Source organism: Balaenoptera musculus, chromosome 5 (genome assembly GCF_009873245.2).
Source record: "Balaenoptera musculus isolate JJ_BM4_2016_0621 chromosome 5, mBalMus1.pri.v3, whole genome shotgun sequence".
Classification (NCBI taxonomy): Eukaryota; Metazoa; Chordata; class Mammalia; order Artiodactyla; family Balaenopteridae; genus Balaenoptera; species Balaenoptera musculus.
This window is the reverse complement of record NC_045789.1, coordinates 21,685,028-21,705,110: the sequence shown is the minus strand read 5'-3', so window position 1 is coordinate 21,705,110 and position 20,083 is coordinate 21,685,028. Positions and strand designations below refer to the sequence as shown.

The following is a 20,083-nucleotide window of genomic DNA, read 5'->3' as shown; positions in this document are numbered from 1 at the left end:
TTATTTCTTTACTTACAGAAAGTTTTGTAATGAGACTTTTTTTCCTGGAAGAAAAAAGAAAGAAAAAGAGAGAGGGAGAGAGGAAGAATGGGAGCGAGGAATAGTGAAGGGGTGGGGGAGGCAGAGAGAGAGAGAGGAAAGGAGGAAAGAAGGAAGGAAGGAAGGAAGAAAGGAAGGGAGGAAGGGAGTTAGTGGGAGGTATCTCTTACCTGATTTCTGAGGCCCTAGTTGCTAAAGAACAGGAGGAAAGCTTCTCTGGGTTTTAAAAGTTGATCTTTGTATGGCTTCGCCACTATATGCTATGTCAGCGTGTCAAAGTTTTGTAGTTGTTGTTTTAATCTTAACCTTACCTTGTAATGTGAAGTGAGGTTTTTCCAGTTGGAAGGCAGCTGTTACAGGTCGCGGTGGAGGGAGAGGTGGTCTGCTGCTCACGAGGGGCTCTCGGGCATTATTTTCTGGGTTGTCTCCAGGAATGAACGTGTACAAGTCATCGTACTGGTTCTCACTCCCACTGTCGACCTCTGGTGGGCGGTGCTTGGCCTCCGCGCCTGATTCACGCTCTTTTTCTCCCTCTGCCGTTTCATTCACCTCTGCTCCTTCGGCCCTCTGCCTGTACGGCCGCCAGCTTTCATGATGGAGAGCTGGGTTCTGTATGGCTGCTTATGATGAAGATTGTATGATTTCATGTAAACACACCGTCTGGAGGCATTTCATATTTTCTAACTTTGTACAGAAGTGGTGGTAATGTTAGTTAAACTTTTATGATCTGATACAGGGGAAAGCTGACAAATGCGTAATTTGGGTGAATAGTCATTCTTGGGCTTTTATAATATTTACCACAGAAAGCTCCATTATATCTTGCTACCTCAGTTTTTGACACTCTCATACACATAATGATATATAATATTCTGATACTACATGTATATAAAAATATTCTGATTCTCTAGAGTTATTATTTAAGCAGATTCAATATATGACTGCATTACCATATTTTTATTAGAAAACAATATAACTAACCTAATACGTAATAAGTAAGTGACGGAAAAGGTAAAGGCAAGGAACAAAAATCTTAACTTGCCTGTAAATAATGCAATAAAATGAATCTGTGATTTTTATTTAGTTATTATTTTAACATATTTATCACCAGATGACATCTTAATTCTTGAAAATATTACTTGAGAAAAGTGTTAATATTTTTTGATGGGGAAGGCATCCAAATCACCAACAGTAAGTAAATATTTCTAAGGCTCAGCTCTCTCACCAAAAAATCTTTTCTATCCTGAAACTTAACCAAATGATTCAGTCAAATTTCCTCCATTCTAAGAATCATGATTCCATTATTTGTGTTTATACTGTACACAGTAAAATGTTCTCTAACCACTCAGGAAGAAAATAGAAAAAATATATTATAATGCAATAACTTTAAATCTTAAAACTTTTTTCTTTATATTTTCTTTATAGAAATTCTGCTCTAAATAAAGTAATCATACAAATTTAAAATGAACTTTGGAATCTCTGTACTGGAGGGAAAATGTGAATTGCTGTCATGAGTGCAATAGAAAAGCAAATAATTGTTGTTTTAAAGTGTCGCTAAACTAAAATATAGCTAAAGAAGGCAAATGGCAGAGTACAAAGAGGAATCTTTTTTTAATTGAAGAGTTACAATGTAGACATTTTTCAGCAATGAGGGAAAAGTTAGTCACGTGGGAAAATCATGCCCATGACAGTACTACATATTTCTACAGGAATTTTATTTTTAATTGCTCTCTTTCTTTCATGTGAGAAAGAAGAAACGTCTAGCTGCCAGTATTAGAACTGCAAACCAAGAGTCTTTAATTACCAGCCTGGGTAAAGCAGGTGGACTTTCATTCTTGCACAGATCTCTGCCCAGACCTCATTCAGCTTTCTGGCTGTAACCCCAAACACAGCCTGAAACACAGTAGTCTCTAGAAATGTTGATGGAGTAAATGATGGAGTGGCTGAAAAGAAATCATTGCTGGTGCTTGCAAAGGGGCTTCGCTATTTCAGTCTGGGAAGATCGATCATCAGCTTAGAATTACATTCATGCTACAGGCAATTACTTGTAGCCACTCTTAATGTTTATGTATTCGGTGTTTATATTTTACATAAACACTGTCTAAGCAAGCAACAGAGTCTCCTTGGTCCTTGTCAAATATGCCCAAACCTGGAAGACAGCCCTGGAGAGTCAGATGTGGTTGGTCAGTGAGTTTTAGCAAGCTTCGTAGCAATGGTGACACCAATGTAAATCTGCTGACTTAGGGTGTTCTATGCTTCACCCTCACTCCAACGAAAGAGTCAGAGGCCTGAGTCCAGTTGCACAGAGTTTCGTATATGAGACAGTTTCAGGTCCAAACTGTCTGTAGAAATGAGGTTGTGCTGTACCAATAACTGAAATAATGGCTTCTTATTATAGGTAGTACTTCAGAGGATTAAATGGCATGATAAATGTATGGTCATTATCAATGATGGCCTTTATCATCACTTTCATTATCATTAAAAAGTATAACAAATCATTAAGTCATTAAAAAGATAATAAAATGTATACCTTTAAAACAGTGCATCAATTTATTACATTAATATTTAGCCTAATTTTGTGCTCTGCAATGGTGTTTGAAGAGTTTACCGATTTTGCCAAAGTATGCTAGTTAAGGCATTGTGTTTAATGTTATGCGCCTGGCGGTCAATAACGTTTAGTGGAGCATCAACTGCGAACTGTTCAAAGTGCAGATGACCTGAGGCAAGAGCCTGCTTGATGTGTGAGATGTCACTGTGGCTGTGAACAAGCGAGAGAGCGGTCAGAGATGGGGCCATCAAGATCATCTAGGGCCTTATAGGTGATGATAAGGATTACAAGGACCATGGGAAGGTACTGGAGAATCTGGAGCCGAAGAGTGATTAGTTCCTTTTTGAAGCATAGACTATTAGGGGCAAATTGGGAGGAAGCTATTGCAGGGTTTCTTAACAGCAAATTACTGGCATTTTGGACAAGATAATCCTGTGTTTCGTGGGGGCACATCCTGTGCATTGCAGGAGATTTAGCAGTATTTCTAGCAAAACTCCCTTCTCAAAATAATGACAAAAAAAAAATCTCTCCATTCATTGACAAATATCCTCTGTTGGGGTTAGAAAATAGTGCTTCATTGAGAGCCACTGTGCTACTGCAATAATCCAGGGGAGAGCAGATGACAGCATAGACGAGGATAAGTAACAATGAAAGGAAAGTCTGGCTGTTCTGCGAAGGTACAGTCCACAGTATTATCTGACAAATTGGATTCGGGGTAGGACAGAAAGTACAAAAGGGTGACTGAAGTTTTTGGACTGAATTGAACAAGGAAGGAGTCTTCATTTACTGAGATGGGGAAGTCAGCGGGTAGAGCAGATTTGGGAGTGGTGGGAATTAGGGTTTTCAGATTTGGAAATGTTGGGTGGGAGATGCCTGTGAGACTTGCTGGTGAAGATGGTGAGCAAGCTGCTGTATACCAGTGGAAACAGGCATGATAGGCAGCATTATGTACATGGAGGAAGGCTCTCAATTAGTTTTCTAGAATATAGAATTACATTCTATTACAGCCAGCAGGGAGCGTAGAGAGTCCTAATACAAACTTCTCATTTCCTAGCTGAGAAAACCAAGGTCTGAAAAGCATGTGACTTTGTTTAAAAAAAAACTGAAAAAATATAGTTGTCAAATAGAATATTTATATCAACCTGACTTGTGTATTCTCTTTGGGTGGGAAAAACTGCTGGTTTGATGATTAAACACTGAACTTATTAGAAATATTTAAATTAGCAAGATAATGTAGTAATATCTCTACCAGATGATACACTAAAAGTCATTCAGTTAATTAAATGTCTTTCCATGCTCTCCATGCTTTTCTATGCTCTCTTCAGTTTTACTTTATCAGTCACGCATACCTTAATACAAATGTTGTTTATGTACATAACATGTTGGAACACTTACTAGGAGAACATGTAGAAAATGAGGTAATATCCTCTTCATAGTCATTTTCTTCCTCATTATTTCTGCTAACTTCTTGGATCTGAGGACAAAAAGGAATGTAACTTTCAATAATATGTATTAATCTTAATAAATCTGCATTTTCACACATACCAAATTGACAGCTAATACCTTACATATCTTAGCTATTATATTTGGGCCATCTATAATTTTTTCAATGATACGGTATTAAAAGTGTAGCTGCAACAATATAACATTTACAATAAAGAGCTTTTTATTTTTTATTTATTTATTTTTTTTAAAGAACTCTTTTGCATTTTTTAAAAATAATTATTTATTTATTTATTTATTTATGTATTTATTTATTTTTGGCTGTGTTGGGTCTTCGTTTCTGTGCGAGGGCTTTGTCCAGTTGTGGCAAGCGGGGGCCACTCTTCATCGCGGTGCGCGGGCCTCTCACTATCGCGGCCTCTCTTGTTGCGGAGCACAGGCTCCAGACGCACAGGCTCAGTAATTGTGGCTCACGGGCCCAGCTGCTCTGCGGCATGTGGGATCTTCCCAGACCAGGGCTCGAACCCGTGTCCCCTGCATTGGCAGGCAGGCTCTCAACCACTGCGCCACCAGGGAAGCCCATAAAGAGCTTTTTAAATGGAACTTTCTTGAAATTACTTTAAGATTCACAGCAATAATTATGAATTTTTTACAATAAATAACTCCTGAATAAAAATGAAGGCAACTATTTCTTTTAAAAACCATGAGCTTTGCTTCCTTTGAACATTTCTGGTATCTTTTACCAGTTCAAAAGATATTCTTAATTACATCAAGGATTATAACACAGTATAAGACAGTGAAATTTTAAAGTGGTTTATTTTCCATCTTTAAAAAGAAAAAGGAAACTGAGTAAGGGAATTTATATGTTTGTCTTTCTGAAATCAGTTCCACTACACTTAGAAGGGAGAATTACTGAGAAAGCATAGAAACCCGCTTTTTTTCCTCTGGAATTGCTAGTGTTTGCTTATAATCTCTGAAGGAGGCATGGGGTCTAAAGTAGTGGAACATATTGGTGTTTGCTGAGAAAGCTAAGTAACTCCAGTGACAGCTCTATTTGTACAAAAGCATGCAGAGAAAGAGACGGAGCTTGGTTGCATTAACATAGGTCACATTTCGTCACCATGAACTCCAAGTGATTATTCAAATGATTTATGCTTTTGTTCTTAATAAAATTGAAATGATTAGTCCATTGGCTCTATGTTTGGAATGTCCCTTTAAATTACTTTTCTGTACACCAGGAACTAACATGACATTGTAAATCAACTATACTTCAATTAAAAAAAAGAAAATGAGCTTCTGCATCAGGCTCACTATAAAAATATTAAAGAGATTTTTATTTTCAAGATTCCAGTGGAAATCAAAGAATATACATATAATCTATATAACAGAATATATATATTCTTTTTCATATTATTTTCTATTTAAATTATATTTTCCCCTTTGTGGACTCAATTAAATGCTAATGTAAAAAATCATGTAACTTTACTAGGGAGATTGATTGATATTTGGTTGATATTTGTATGTTTGATATTGATGGTTGGTATTTGTATGCTTGGTATTTGTATGCTTTGGTATTAAAAGCATTGTTGATATGGTCATTTTTTGTTTTCAGTTAGCCTGACCTCTGTATTTCACAAGGTAGATCAAGAATACATTAAAAAAATCCATAATACTCTTAAAATCACATCAAGGAAGTTTTTACTAGTTGAATAACAGGAATGCTTTACAAAGATTTCAGGAATTATGTGAAAATTTCCTCTATACTATTCACAAGCCTAGACACTATGAGTTCAAAATCAGTCTCTTAATAAAGAGTCTGTGGGCAAGTATGTAGGGGTGTGTGTGTGTCACATACTGAGGTTGAAACATAATGGAATCATTTTTATGTTATAACTTAAGCTTTATGACATTTGTGCAAACAAACACACAAGCCTAAAAATGTCTTGAAGGAAATGGCTTCCAAATTTAAAAAATAGCCAAATTTGATTTGGGCACTTTCATAAATATTATGTAAAACTGATATTTTGTATAATCAGGCTATATAGAAAGTAATTGTTTTCTCAGGAATGAAAGGATCTTTCAACATATTTACACTAAAAAACAATTGTGTCTTACTAGAATTCCTTACACTTACAATCATATTTATTTTGGAAAAATGTGTTATATCTAATGATATATTAATAACTGGTGAAATCAATGATGGCTTAAAAGTATGATGGCACTCTGACATCTAATCACTTTAATACTTTGTTGTGTGGTACAGTGGACAGAGAATGGATTTTGAAGTCAGTCTAAGAACAAATCATAGTTCTATTATTTATTAGCTGTGTGACATTGGGCACTTTACTCTAAATTTCAATATTCTATCCTGCAAAATATGGATAGTAATATCTATACTATCAATTTGCTGGGAAGGTTACATTAGAAAATGTAAGCAAAACACATTATTACATCTACCACATAGTGAGTGCTCAATAAATGTAATCTGCATATGTTAGATTTTCCTTTCGTCATTCACACTTAAGCAAACACGGTGACCACACTGATTTGATGCGGGAATCATCAATAATGAGCCAATAATTATTTAACTTAATTTTTCTGAACTGTGTGCCTTTGGACGTTCTGCTGTGACAGAAAAAGAACTGGAATATATACTTTCTGATCGAAGTGTGGCAGTATGATTTTATTATTAAAAACATCTCTATAATTTACAAGCTAATAGAGATGATAAGAATCAGAGGAAGAAATATTTAATTCTTTAATAAGTTTCTTTATCTGCGGCTAGAGTCTGACTTTATTCATTAATTTATCAAATATTTATGCAGGCCTACTATGTGCTAAGTACTCTATTAGTAATTAAGGTAAATAGTTAAAAGTTTAAAAGATACACAATTCGCACTCTCCAAAAATATCCCATTTTTATTGGGAGGGGAAATAAATCATAAAATGATTAGAATACAATATTTTATTTATTTCATTACCATAAACTCAATCCTTACAGGTGAAATGTAAAATTAAGAAATAACCAGACAATCAGGGAAAAGTTTTATTCATTTGCTTTTTGGGTGAGGAGATTGGATTAAAAAATTATCTTGACACTTGCCATGACTGCCACTTCTCTAAATGAAAAAAATCCAGCTTAAACAATAAAATCTATCAGCTGAACATGCTCAGAGTAATATTCTAAGCCACAGATAGTCCTTGTAGCACACAATGTTTGATAAAATTTAAATCATTCCTTATCAAAGATAAAATAACTTCTTGTTGACTGAGGTATGTAAAGCTCCACATGGCTTTGGCATCTAGTACAGTACAAATTAATCATAATATTCTGATTTTAAGGGAGTGAATAAAAACAATCTTCACATGGCAATTGGTTTCTAAATGTTTTTATGAGCTTCTGAAGATATTGTAATTAGCCCAACTTTTGTCCAACTTTCCACAGTGTTGATTATAAATGATTTTATCAGCTTTAAAGCACGTGACAGTCTGTTCAGAGACATATATATATGTCTCTGAAGAGTAACAAATTGACCTTGTAATATTTTATTCATTACCCAAAATGAATGCACTAGGCTTCAGAATCTGCAATAACATTCCAATTGAAATAGTAAAGATTTTTCCTAGTAAATGTTAAGAATGAACAAAGTTATACAAAAGCTGTGCATGACAGCAAACATACAAGTCTCAAAAAAATTTTCAAGGTCATATTGTAAAAGTATATCTTAGATTTCATGACATCTTTTAAGAGAATTTGTTTTTCCTTAGGCCATCCAGGAATATGGCCTAGAAGCAGACTTATATAATTCCTCATGAAAGTTTCTGTTTATATTATGGGAAATGGAATCCTGAATGTAAAAACTAAATAGGAACTCTGTCTGTGATTGAAAGAGGAATGAGGAAGAACCAAATAGTTGTGGAGCAGTTAAACTCAGATGGGGAAAAAGTGGACATTTTCCTTAGCATGGACCAAAATTTTGTTAGAATAACCCGAGGATATATGCTCTATTTTTTAAGACAGAATCTTAATATAAAAAATTAAGTGATGAAAAGATAATTTGACCAGGTGTACAAAGGTTAGAAGTCTCATTCTACACAGTGAGGAATTCAATTTTTTAATTGTAACCAACAAAACAATCTGGTGCAGTGAAAAGAAGAGGTGCCAAGGGGACAGGTGATGGTTTCATCTGAAAGTTAGTAAAAAGGGAGAAAAAACCAGCAGGAATATTGAAACCTATTTCCTCAAACTTAGGAAAACAAATCTGAAAAAATTTAGCTTTCAAAAAGATTCTTGAGGGTTGGCTTCTGTAGCTGGCACATCTCTTGTTCTGACCTCGACTCATTCAGTGTGTTCACCCAGCTCTTCTCTCAACCTGAGGCCACCCTCAAGCCAATCTCCCTGAGTGGTGACACATAGGGCTCCAGTCCTGGTGCTGACAGCTTCTGGTCTTAGTCTCTGCCCATCAGCTCTAACTAGAGTTGTGAACTTCAAGCTTGGGCACCTGACCCTTTTAACTACACTCTAGTCCTATTTTGATAATGTTTGTTTTTAATCCATCACAGTTGTGGTTGCACTTCTGAGGCACTAACACATTTATTGGGCCATATGCTTGGTTTAAATTCAGCCATCTTTCACTAAAATGTGAATGATAAAATTAAAATCCATTTCTCTGTTAAGGTTGTAGTTGTAAAAGTAAAAAAACAGTTACCTTCATTTAAAATTATGGAATCCAAAATCTGAAAGGAATCTGTGGATGTCTAGTTTATTTTCTTGTTCATACACTGATATAATGCTAAAAGCATGTGCCACAATAAATATATAATAATTTAGATAGTTCTCCAAGCAAGTTAGTTTTAAAATGTAGCATCAAGCATCTTTTCTGACCACAACGTTATGAGCTTAGAAATCAATTACACTTCCCTGGTGGTCCAGTGGTAGAGAATCCACCTTCCAGTGCGGGAACGCAGGTTCGACCCCTGGTCGGGGAGCTAAGATCTCACATGCCACAGGGCAACTAAGCCCGTCTGCCACAACTACTGAGCTCTCGCACCTCAATGAGAGAGCCCACATGTTGCCACTACAGAGCCCACGTGCTCTGAAGCCCATGCGCCACAACTACAGAACCCATGTGCCCTGGAGCCTGCATGCCACAACTAGAGAAAAGCCCGTGTGCGCCACAACTAAAGAGAAGCCTGAGCACTGCTACAAAAAGACTGCATGCTGCAACGAAAGATCTCACATGCCTCAGCGAAGATGCTGCATGCCACAACTAAGACCCAATGCAGCCAAAAAATAAATAAAGAAAATACATAAATATTAAAAAAAAGAAATCAATTACAGGAAAAAAACTATAAAAAACACAAACTCATGGAGGTTAAACAATATGTTACTAAATAACCAATGGATCACTGAAGAAATCAAAGAGGAAATAAAAAATACCTAGAAACAAATGACAACGAAAACACAATGACCTAAAACCTATGGGATGCAACAAAGGCAGTTCTAAAAGGGAAGTTTATAGCAATACAATCTTACCTCAAGAAACAAGAAAAATCTCAATAAACAACCTAAACTTATACCTAAAGCACCTAGAGAAAGAAGAACAAACAAAACCCAGTTAGTAGAAGGAAAGAAATCACAAAGATCAGAGCATAACTAAAAGAAAGAAGAAAACAATAGCAAAGATCAATAAAACTAAAAGCTGGTTCTTTGAGAAGATAAACAAAATTGATAAACCTTGAGCTAGACTCATCAAGAAAAAGAGGGAGAAGACTCAAATCAATGAAATTAGAAATGAAAAAGGAGAAGTTACAACTGACACTGCAGAAATACAAAGGATCATGAGAGATTACTACAAGCAACTATATGCCAATAAAATGGACAACCTGGAAGAAATGGACAAATGCTTAGAAAGGTACAATCTTCCAAGACTGAACCAGGAAGAAATAGAAAATATGAACAGACCAGTTACAAGCACTGGAATTGAAACTGTGATTAAAAATCTTCCAACAAACAAAAGCCCAGGACCAGATGGCTTCACAGGCAAATTCTATCAAACATTTAGAGAAGAGCTAACACCTATCCTTCTCAGACTCTTAAAAAAATTGCACAGGAAGAAACACTCCCAAGCTCACTCTATGAGGCTGCCATCACCCTGAAACCAAAACCAGACAGAGGTATCACAAAAAAAGAAAATTACAGACCAAGATCACTGATGAACATAGACACAAAAATCCTCAACAAAATACTAGCAAACAGAATCCAACAACACATTAAAAGGATCATACACCATGATCAAGTGGGATTTATCGCAGGGATGCAAGGATTCTTTAATACATCCAAGTTAAACAATGTGATACACCATATTAACAAATTGAAGAAGAAAAACCATATGATCATCTCAATAAATGCAGAAAAGGCTTTTGACAAAATTCAACACCAATTTATGATAAAAACTCAAGATAGTGGGCATAGAGGGAACACACCTCAACATAATAAAGGCCAGATATGACAAACCCACAGCAAACATCATTCTCAATGGTGAAAAACTGAAAGCATTTCCTCTAAGATCAGGAATAAGACAAGGATGTCCACTCTCACCACTACTTTTCAACATAGTTTAGGAACTCCTAGCCATGACAATCAGAGAAGAAAAAGAAATAAAAGGAATCCAAATTCGAAGAGAAGAAGTAAAACTGTCACTGTTTGCAGATGACATGATACTATACTTAAAGAATCCTATAGATGCCACCAGAAAACTACTAGAGCTAATGAGTGAATCTGGTAAAGTTGCAGGATACAAAATTAATGCACACAAATCTCTTGCATTCCTATACACTAACAACGAAAGATCAGAAAGAGAAATTAAGGAAACAATCCCATTCACCATTGCAACAAAAAGAATAAAATACCTAGTAATAAACCTACCTAAGGAGGCAAAAGACCTGTACTCAGAAAACTATAAGATACTGATGAAAGAAATCAAAGATGACACAAACAGATGGAGAGAAATACCATGTTCTTGGATTGGAAGAATCAATATTGTGAAAATGACTATAGTACCCAAAGCAATCTACAGATTTAACACAATCCCTATCAAATTACCAATGGCATTTTTCACAGAATTAGAACAAAACATTTTACAATTTGTATGGAAGCACAAAAGACCCTGAATCGCCAAAGGAATCTTGAGAAAGAAAAACAGAGCTGGAAGAATCAGGCTCCCTGACTTCAGACTATACTACAAAGCTACAGTAATCAAAACAGTATGGCACTGGCACAAAAACAGAAATATAGATCAATGGAACAGGACAGAAAGCCCAGAGATAAGCCCACGCACCTACGGTCACCTAATCTATGATAAAGGAGGCAAGAATATACAATGGAGAAAAGACAGTCTGTTCAATAAGTGGTGCTGGGAAAACTGGACAGCTCCAAGTAAAAGAATGAAATTAGAACACTCCCTAACACCATACACAAAAATAAACTCAAAGTGGATTAAAGACCTAAATATAAGGCCGGACACTATAAAACTCTTAGAGGAAACATAGGCAGGACACTCTTTGACATAATTCGCAGCAATATCTTTTTTGATCCACCTCCTAGAGCAATGGAAATAAAAACAAAAATAAACAAATGGGATCTAATTAAATTTAAAAGCTTTTGCACAGCAAAGGAAACCATAAACAAAATGAAAAGACAACCCTCAGAATGGGAGAAAATATTTGCAAATAAAGCAACCACAAGGGATTAATCTCCAAAATACAAAAACAGCTCATGCAGTTCAATATCAAAAAAACAAATAACCCAATCAAAAATGGGCAGAAGATCTAAATAGATACTTCTCCAAAGAAGACATACAGATGGCCAAAAAGCCCATGAAAAGATGCTCAACATCACAAATTATTAGAGAAATTCAACTCAAAACTACAATGAAGTATCACCTCACACTGGTCAGAATGGCCATCATCAAAAAATCTACAAACAATAAATGCTGGAGAGGGTGTGGAGAAAAGGGAACCTTCCTGCACTCTTGGTGGGAATGTAAATTGGTACAACCACTATGGAGAACAGTATGGACGTTCCTTAAAAAACTAAAAATAGAACTACCATACGACCCAGTAATCCCATTCCTTGGCATATACCCTGAGAAAACTATGTTTTAATGGGATACATGCACCCCAATATTCATTGCAGCACTATTTACAATAGCCAGGACATGGAAGCAACCGAAATGTCCATCAATGGAGGAATGGATAAAGAAGATGTGGTACATATATACAATAGAATATTACTCAGCCATAAAAAAGAATGAAATAATGCCATTTGCGGCAACATGGATGGACCTAGAGCAGATTGTCATACTGAGTGAAGTAAGTCAGACACAGAGAGATAAATATCATATGACATGACCTTTACGTGGAATCTAAAAAAAAGGGTACAAATGAACTTATTTACAAAACAGAAGTAGAGTCACGGATGTAGAAAACAAACTTATGGTTACCAGGGGATAAGAAGGGGAGGGATATATTGGGAGACTGGGATTGACATATATACACTACTATATATAAAATAGATAACTAGTAAGAACCTGCTGTATAGCACAGGGAACTCTACTCAATACTCTAATGGCCTATATGGGAAAAGGATCTTAAAAAAAAAGAGTGGATATATGTATGCGTATAACTGGTTCACTTTGCTGTACACCTGAAACTAACACAACATTGTAAATCAACTATACTCCAATAACAATTAAAAATAAAATAGATTAAAAAAGAAAAAAATTCTGGAACAGTGGGTATGAGGGAAAGGGGAGTATTTTAATAGTCAAAGTGAAGGGTAATGTAAACAAGTGAAAGAAAATATTTAATGGAGAAAGCTGATTTAATAAATATCGAGGATATTTAAGAAATATCGATGCTATTTTTTTTTTTTTACAGCTTCAATAACATAGGATGGAGGAAAGGGTTCAAATATGACCATGTAAGTTTTTGTTCAACTCAATGATATCTGGTAACCAGATCTAATGCCTACAGTGCTCTTTTTCAGGACACTCCTCCAAAAAACTCTTGCCATGTAAGGTTGAGTACACTCATTAAAAACACCTTTTCTATGCAATTTAAGATGAGACTTTGGGGTCAAGATATAATATCAACATCTTGAATATCCTTTGCATTGCTTCATGTAACACTTGAAAGTATATTTGGGCACATGGCTATTAAATGGTGAGTCTTCCAACATCTTTATGAAGTTAAGAAGTTTACCAACTTGAGAAAACAGAAGTAGTTAATTGTATGATGTCCAAATAAACTATTAACTTGATCAACAAGACTTTAAACTATGAAAACAGGTTGATACTTTGTCAGTTGCTTCATTTGCAAATATTTTCCCCCATTCTGAGTGTTGTCTTTTCGTCTTGTTTATGGTTTCCTTCGTTGTGCAAAAGCGTTTAAGTTTCATTAGGTCCCATTTGTTTATTTTTGTTTTTATTTCCATTTCTCTAGAAGCTGAGTCAAAAAGGATCTTGCTGTGATTTATGTCATGGAGTGTGCTGCCTATATTTTCCTATAAGAGTTTAATAGTGTCTGGCCTTACATTTAAGTCTTCAATCCATTTTGAGTTTATTTTTGTGTATGGTGTTAGGGAGTGTTCTAATTTCATTCTTTTACATGTAGCTGTCCAGTTTTCCCAGCGCCACTTATTGAAGAGGCTGTCTTTTCTCCACTGTATACTCTTGCCTCCTTTATCAAAAATAAGGTGACCATATGTGCATGGGTTTATCTCTGGGCTTTCTATCCTTTACGATTGATCTGTATTTCTGTTTTTGTGCCAGTACCATACTGTTTTGATTACTGTAGCTTTGTAGTATAGTCTGAAGTCAGGGAGCCTGAATCCTCCAGCTCCGTTTTTCTTTCTCAAGATTGCTTTGGCTCTTCGGGGTCTTTTGTGTTTCCATACAAATTGTGAGATTTTTTGTTCTAGTTCTGTGAAAAATGCCAGTGGTAGTTTGATAGGGATTGCATTGAATCTGTAGATTGCTTTGGGTAGTAGAGTCATTTTCACAATGTTGATTCTTCCAATCCAAGAACATGGTATATCTCTCCATCTATTTGTATCATCTTTAATTTCTTTCATCAATGTCTTATAATTTTCTGCATACAGGTCTTTTTTCTCCTTAGGTAGGTTTATTCCTAGATATTTTATTCTTTTTGTTGCAGTGGTAAATGGGAGTGTTTTCTTAATTTCACTTTCAGATTTTTCATCATTAGTGTATAGGAATGCCAGAGATTTCTGTGCATTAATTTTGTATCCTGCTACTTTACCAAATTCATTGATTAGTTCTAGTAGTTTTCTGGTAGCATCTTTAGGATTCTCTATGTATAGTATCATGTCATCTGCAAACAGTGACAGCTTCACTTCTTCTTTTCTGATTTGGATTCCTTTAATTTCTTTTTCTTCTCTGATTGCTGTGGCTAAAACTTCCAAAACTATGTTGAATAATAGTGGTGAGAGTGGGCAACCTTGTCTTGTTCCTGATCTTAGTGGAAATGCTTTCAGTTTTTCACCATTGAGGCTGATGTTGGCTGTGGGTTTGTCATATATGGCTTTTATTATGTTGAGGTAAGTTCCCTCTATGCCTACTTTCTGGAGGGTTTTTTATCACAAGTGGGTGTTGAATTTTGTCGAAAGCTTTCTTTGCATCTATTGAGATGATAATACGGTTTTTCTCTCCAAAATTTACAAGCAGCTCATGCAGCTCAATATCAAAAAAACAAACAACCCAATCCAAAAATGGGCAGAAGACCTAAATAGACATTTCTCCAAAGAAGACATACAGATTGCCAACAAACACATGAAAGAATGCTCAACATCATTAATCATTAGAGAAATGCAAATCAAAACTACAATGAGATATCATCTCACACCGGTCAGAATGGCTATCATCAAAAAATCTACAAATAATAAATGCTGGAGAGGGTGTGGAGAAAAGGGAACTCTCTTGTACTGTTGGTGGGAATGTAAATTGATACAGCCACTATGGAGAACAGTATGGAGGTTCCTTAAAGAACTAAAAATAGAACTACCATACGACCCAGCAATCTCACTACTGGGCATATACCCTGAGAAAACCATAATTCAAAAAGAGTCATGTACCACAATGTTCATTGCAGCTCTATTTACAATAGCCAGGCCATGGAAGCAACCTACGTTTCCATTGACAGATGAATGGATAAAGTAGATGTGGCACATATATACAATGGAATATTACTCAGCCATAGAAAGAAACGAAATTGAGTTATCTGTAGTGAGGTGGATGGACCTAGAGTTTGTCATACAGAGTGAAGTAAGTCAGAAAGAGAAAAACAAATACCGTATGCTAACAACATATATATGGAATCTGAGAAAGAAAAAAAAATGGTCATGAAGAACCTAGGGGCAAGATGGGAATAAAGACGCAGACCTACTAGAGAATGGACTTGAGGATATGGGGAGGGGGACGGGTAAGCTGGGACAAAGTGAGAGAGTGGCATGGACATATATACACTACGAAATGTAAAACAGATAGCTAGTGGGAAGCAGCCGCATAGCACAGGGAGATCAGCTCGGTGCTTTGTGACCACCTAGAGGGGTGGGATAGGAAGGGAGACTCAAGAGGGAAGAGATATGGGGATATATGTATATATATAACTGATTCACTTTGTTATAAAGCAGAAACTAACACACCATTGTTAAGCAATTATACTCCAATAAAGATGTTAAAAAAAAAAAAAGAAAAGAAAGAAAAACAAAAACAAACAGGTTGATAGAATTGAATTTTGGAATAACTAAGTACAAAGTCCAAATTAACTTTATAACAAAAAAAGTGATTAGATATAAGCAATTGAATGTCAAACTATAAATTATATTTAATCAAATTTTACAATATTCTTTTCTCAATTGAAAAGATTTAAAACAAGTTTCCATGAAGTCAAATGGATTAATTGGGTATTAGGTGCTTCTGAACAATACTCTGAAAAGAAAAACCGTATACTTTTGTCCACTATTTAGAAATGAAGTTAGATGGAGAAGAGGCAGCAGAAAGAAGAGGTTTGGTACAAGAAAGAAAAACAGAGAGAGGAAAATGTCAGAGAAAATTAGGAGGGTGTAATCACATAAATCGAAGGTCAAAAGTAAGAGGCAGAGAATCATTCTTAATTAACCTTCCTCAATTTCAGAATGGTATTCAGAGCGCAACTAAAACATTTTTGAAGAGGAATGAGTTTCTGGTACAGTTGACTTTATGAAAACGTGCAACAACTCAGCCCTGGCAAATTCCTAGTGTGTAGTCTAGACACGTCATCTAACATTTTCAAGCATGTAGAACTATTGCTAACCTTGGTCAATCAAAATTTATTAAATGTTTTCTATGTGCCTAATGCTATACAAGTTTCCAGGGGTATACAAAACATGTAACATATAATATGTTCCCAGGATATTTAGTAAGGAAAATAAAAGTAAAATGCTTGAAACAATTGTAGTCCCTGAAGTATTTGGTTTGACTAAAGGGTGTAATAGGAGATGAAAGGAATGAAATCGTTCTAGGTGGAATAACTTGAGCTAGAATTTGAAGGATGCGTAGACTTTGAGAGGTAAATTTTGAATCTAGTCCTAAGCAGCTAATGTGTGCTGGTTGAGCTCATAGATGGATAAATAATAAATGAATTGACGGAAGAAGAAAGATGTGGATGTTCCTGGTAAAGAGAATGGTGCAAGCAAAAGCAAGACTGATTAAGCCATATGCAGAAGGCAAAAGAGCAAAGCTGCCCAATTAAAGAAATAGGTGAATTTTTGGGAGAACATGTGAAGTTTGATAGAAAGAGTGGAGTCAACGTTTGTTTATTTTACTCCAATTATGGTGTGTTGGAGATATCTCCAGATGATGGTGATGATGATGATTGATATTGCTGTTAACCAGTCTATCTAAAAATACATGTAGGTTATATAGGTTAAGATTTTGAGTCCAGATGTATTGTCACACAGATCTGGATTCAAATGTTACTCTTGTATTTACTATTTACATGAGTTTAAGCATAGTCTTCTCTCTTGGTCTCTCTAGATGTAAAAATAAGCATAAAAGTACCTTACCTCTCAGGGTTATTGTGAAAATTAAATGAGAAAATACATATCAAATACTTATTATAGAATTTGGCACATAGAAAGTACTCAACAACTGTTATCTGTATCATCTTCATTAAGATCATTATTTTAGTACAGGATGAATTTTTGTGTTGCCCTATTTTTTCATATTACTAAATTATGTTTGCATCAAACTTTATGTTCAATTCTAATATTGAATAAAGGTCAGTTGTGTTCAAGCTGGAATGTAAAGAATGAAAATAAAGACCTCTAAATAGTGGTCTTTGTAGCTTATAATGATTTAAAAAATTATCTCTGTTTTCAAGTGTGAGGGATCACAAGATGGATGTGATGATGGATCAATAGCAGACCAATTAAGCTAATGGAGACTAATCAACGCTTCTGGGTATGGTTGTGTAAGCTGTAGATTGAAATTCTCCTGGGGCAGCATTTCCACAGACTATGATATGTAATACACCCTAAGAGCTGGGTCGGTGAGGAGAGGGGTCTCTCAAATGATTCTATGGTGTTTAATTCCCAAATGACTTTTATTTGATTTTACAATGTTCATATTACAATGAAGACTTTTTTAGACTAATGTTAAAACTAGTTTGCCTTCTTTCAGCATAAAATGATGTGAGGGAGGACAGGTGCTAATTCAGAAGGGTGTTTCTTCCTGGGTGTACCAAGAGTAGGGAAGGAGAAATTGGCCATGGATGAGATACACAGTACAAAGTTGAGTAGTCAAGAACTGATTGAAGAACTTGGCTTTAGTGAACCCTGAACCCGACTGCTGCATTAATTACCTTAACTCTGATCTTCTATTCCTATAATAAGAACAATAGCATATACCAGACACTGGTGTAAAGCTTTGCTACTGACATTTCTAAAATCTTGAAATTGGTTTTAGTTTCAAAATCATAAGATAAAAAAAGGTAAAATTCTGTAGAGGAAACACAAAATACCACTATGTTAAAATTATAAATCCTTATGGTGTTTTAAATACTCCAATTAAATCACATTAAAAAAAACGCTTTCATTTGGAGCAAAACTAAATAGAAACTAAATAATTGATACATTTGCATGTTTCTAAGTTGGCAGATAGGAGTCAGTGAAGAGGTAGCTGGGTTTGCATTTATGTTGACTATTACTAAGAGCCACCTTTTTTTTCTTTTTTTCTGAGCCTTTGATAACTTGAGTGAGGGTCAAAGAGAACGAAATGGAAAAATCCAGTATGAGTAATAAAAGGTTAGCTTTGCCATCATCACAGTTGTTGCACGTGTCATTTATCTAAAAACAGAAAAGCAAGTGGTTTCTGAACTCTAAGCCAGAAGCAAATGTAAAACACCACTTAGAGACCCAGCAATTTCCCACAAAGATTATACTCTTCAGTTGCTAGATAATAAGTGTTATTTGACAAATGAGACAAAAGACTCTTTTAGTTTATATTATTACTATCACAAAATAAGTGTTTTTTGAACAAGTTAAATATAAAGATTCTTAAAGCTTATACTGTTGCAAATCTATCCCCAGTAGGAATTTATATGGCTGGAAAAATCTCTAGCTTAAAATGCAGAATTAGAAGAGTCAATTCTATTGATCAGAGAATTTAAAACATGAAAGATCAACAGTCAGAAAAGGTGAATCATAAATTAATGAAGACATGGTGGGATGGCAAATAAAAGGCAGGTTACAATTCAGAAGAGGCTGTTCTTATGGGGAAAAGTTACTAGAGATAAAAGTGTTAATACTTATTTTATATATGTGGATTTAATATTATTTTTGATATATGGCAACACACCATAATACTCTTAAGTATCCCCATTTTACAATTTTACACTTAAATTGTGGAATTGAACTAGCAACACTATCAATATTATTTAGTAGCAGAGCTGTATCTCATAATGAGAGAAACCTGGGAGACACATATGTACCCTCAATAAATAATTTTGCTTATTAAAAGCCATTTTCACTCCTCTCAATTTACTAGATTCCATTTGAATCATTTATCAGAAGACCTTTATCATTCCACTTAATTTTGATGAGTACATTAGCAGGATGGACACTTAGATCTTACCTAAATATAGATCTATTTAAGGAAAATTAGACAAAAATATATTTTTATGTACCAAAAACAACCCAAAGCTGTAGTAGAATAGATTTGATAAGTTAAAAGTAGAACAAACCTGTTGAAAGTAAATTTGCCATGCATTTAAGGTAAAATAAAATGGAAAACTTCTGTGGTAGGAAAAACAACACTGTTATATATTAAAGAAACGTATTTCCCCTACACCAGCATGTAAAATCAAAATAGAAGAGAATCAATAAAACCAGTAAGTTCACTTTGGGAGAAAAACATCATTTTCTTTAGCCCAGAAATCTGAAAGCTTTTAACTTGAAATAAATTTTATTTTGTGGGGTCCCCAACCAAAACACTAAGGGTGCTGCTGATTATATTCTATAATTATTGTAAAAAGAGCCTCATCCCACTTCATTCTGCCACTGAGAATTGCAAACTGTCTTGTGAGGTAGTAGCTTAGCATTTTCAAGCTTCCAGTGATTTACTTGGCAGATTTCAGTCACTTGTGAAAATAATTCCTAATCTTCAAATTCATAGTCTAAAGGAAATCAGAGCTAGTCTAATGGAAATCAGGATGTGTCTAATATCTATTTTCACTAGAAGTAACTCCATGAGTGTGTAACCTTACATGAAGTTTAGATAAATTTGTCTAATGCAGTTTATCTTCAACTTTACGTATCTTTTGAGAAATATTTTTCTGGTTCTAAATGTAGACAGTTTTCATTTCCAAATAGCAGGCCGTGACATTTGCCTGAAGAATGGTTTCACAGTAGAATATATAAAGTTTAAAATAGCTCCTTAAATTAAAAATAAATTTCCCTATACATATGGTCAACTCATCTTTGACAAAGCAACAAAG

The 20,083-nt window shown here is 35.1% G+C and overlaps 1 protein-coding gene across 6 annotated transcripts in view; it reads right to left on the bottom strand.

Annotated features, from left to right (window-relative positions):
* Positions 1-20,083, bottom strand: part of BANK1 (B cell scaffold protein with ankyrin repeats 1) — a 325,608-nt gene that overhangs the window by 51,133 nt on the left and 254,392 nt on the right. For 4 of the 6 annotated variants that reach the window (XR_005019889.1, XM_036851937.1, XM_036851932.1 and 1 more), the window contains exons 8-9: positions 3,980-4,058; positions 351-659 (exon numbers count right to left, since the gene is read on the bottom strand). Coding sequence is in view for 5 of the 6 variants with exons in the window: in XM_036851937.1 (XP_036707832.1) it covers positions 351-659; positions 3,980-4,058 (388 nt within the window). In the remaining variant the exon portion in view is untranslated. The remainder of the gene's footprint in view (positions 1-350; positions 660-3,979; positions 4,059-20,083) is intronic. The other 2 variants (XM_036851935.1, XM_036851936.1) reach the window with 1 other exon arrangement.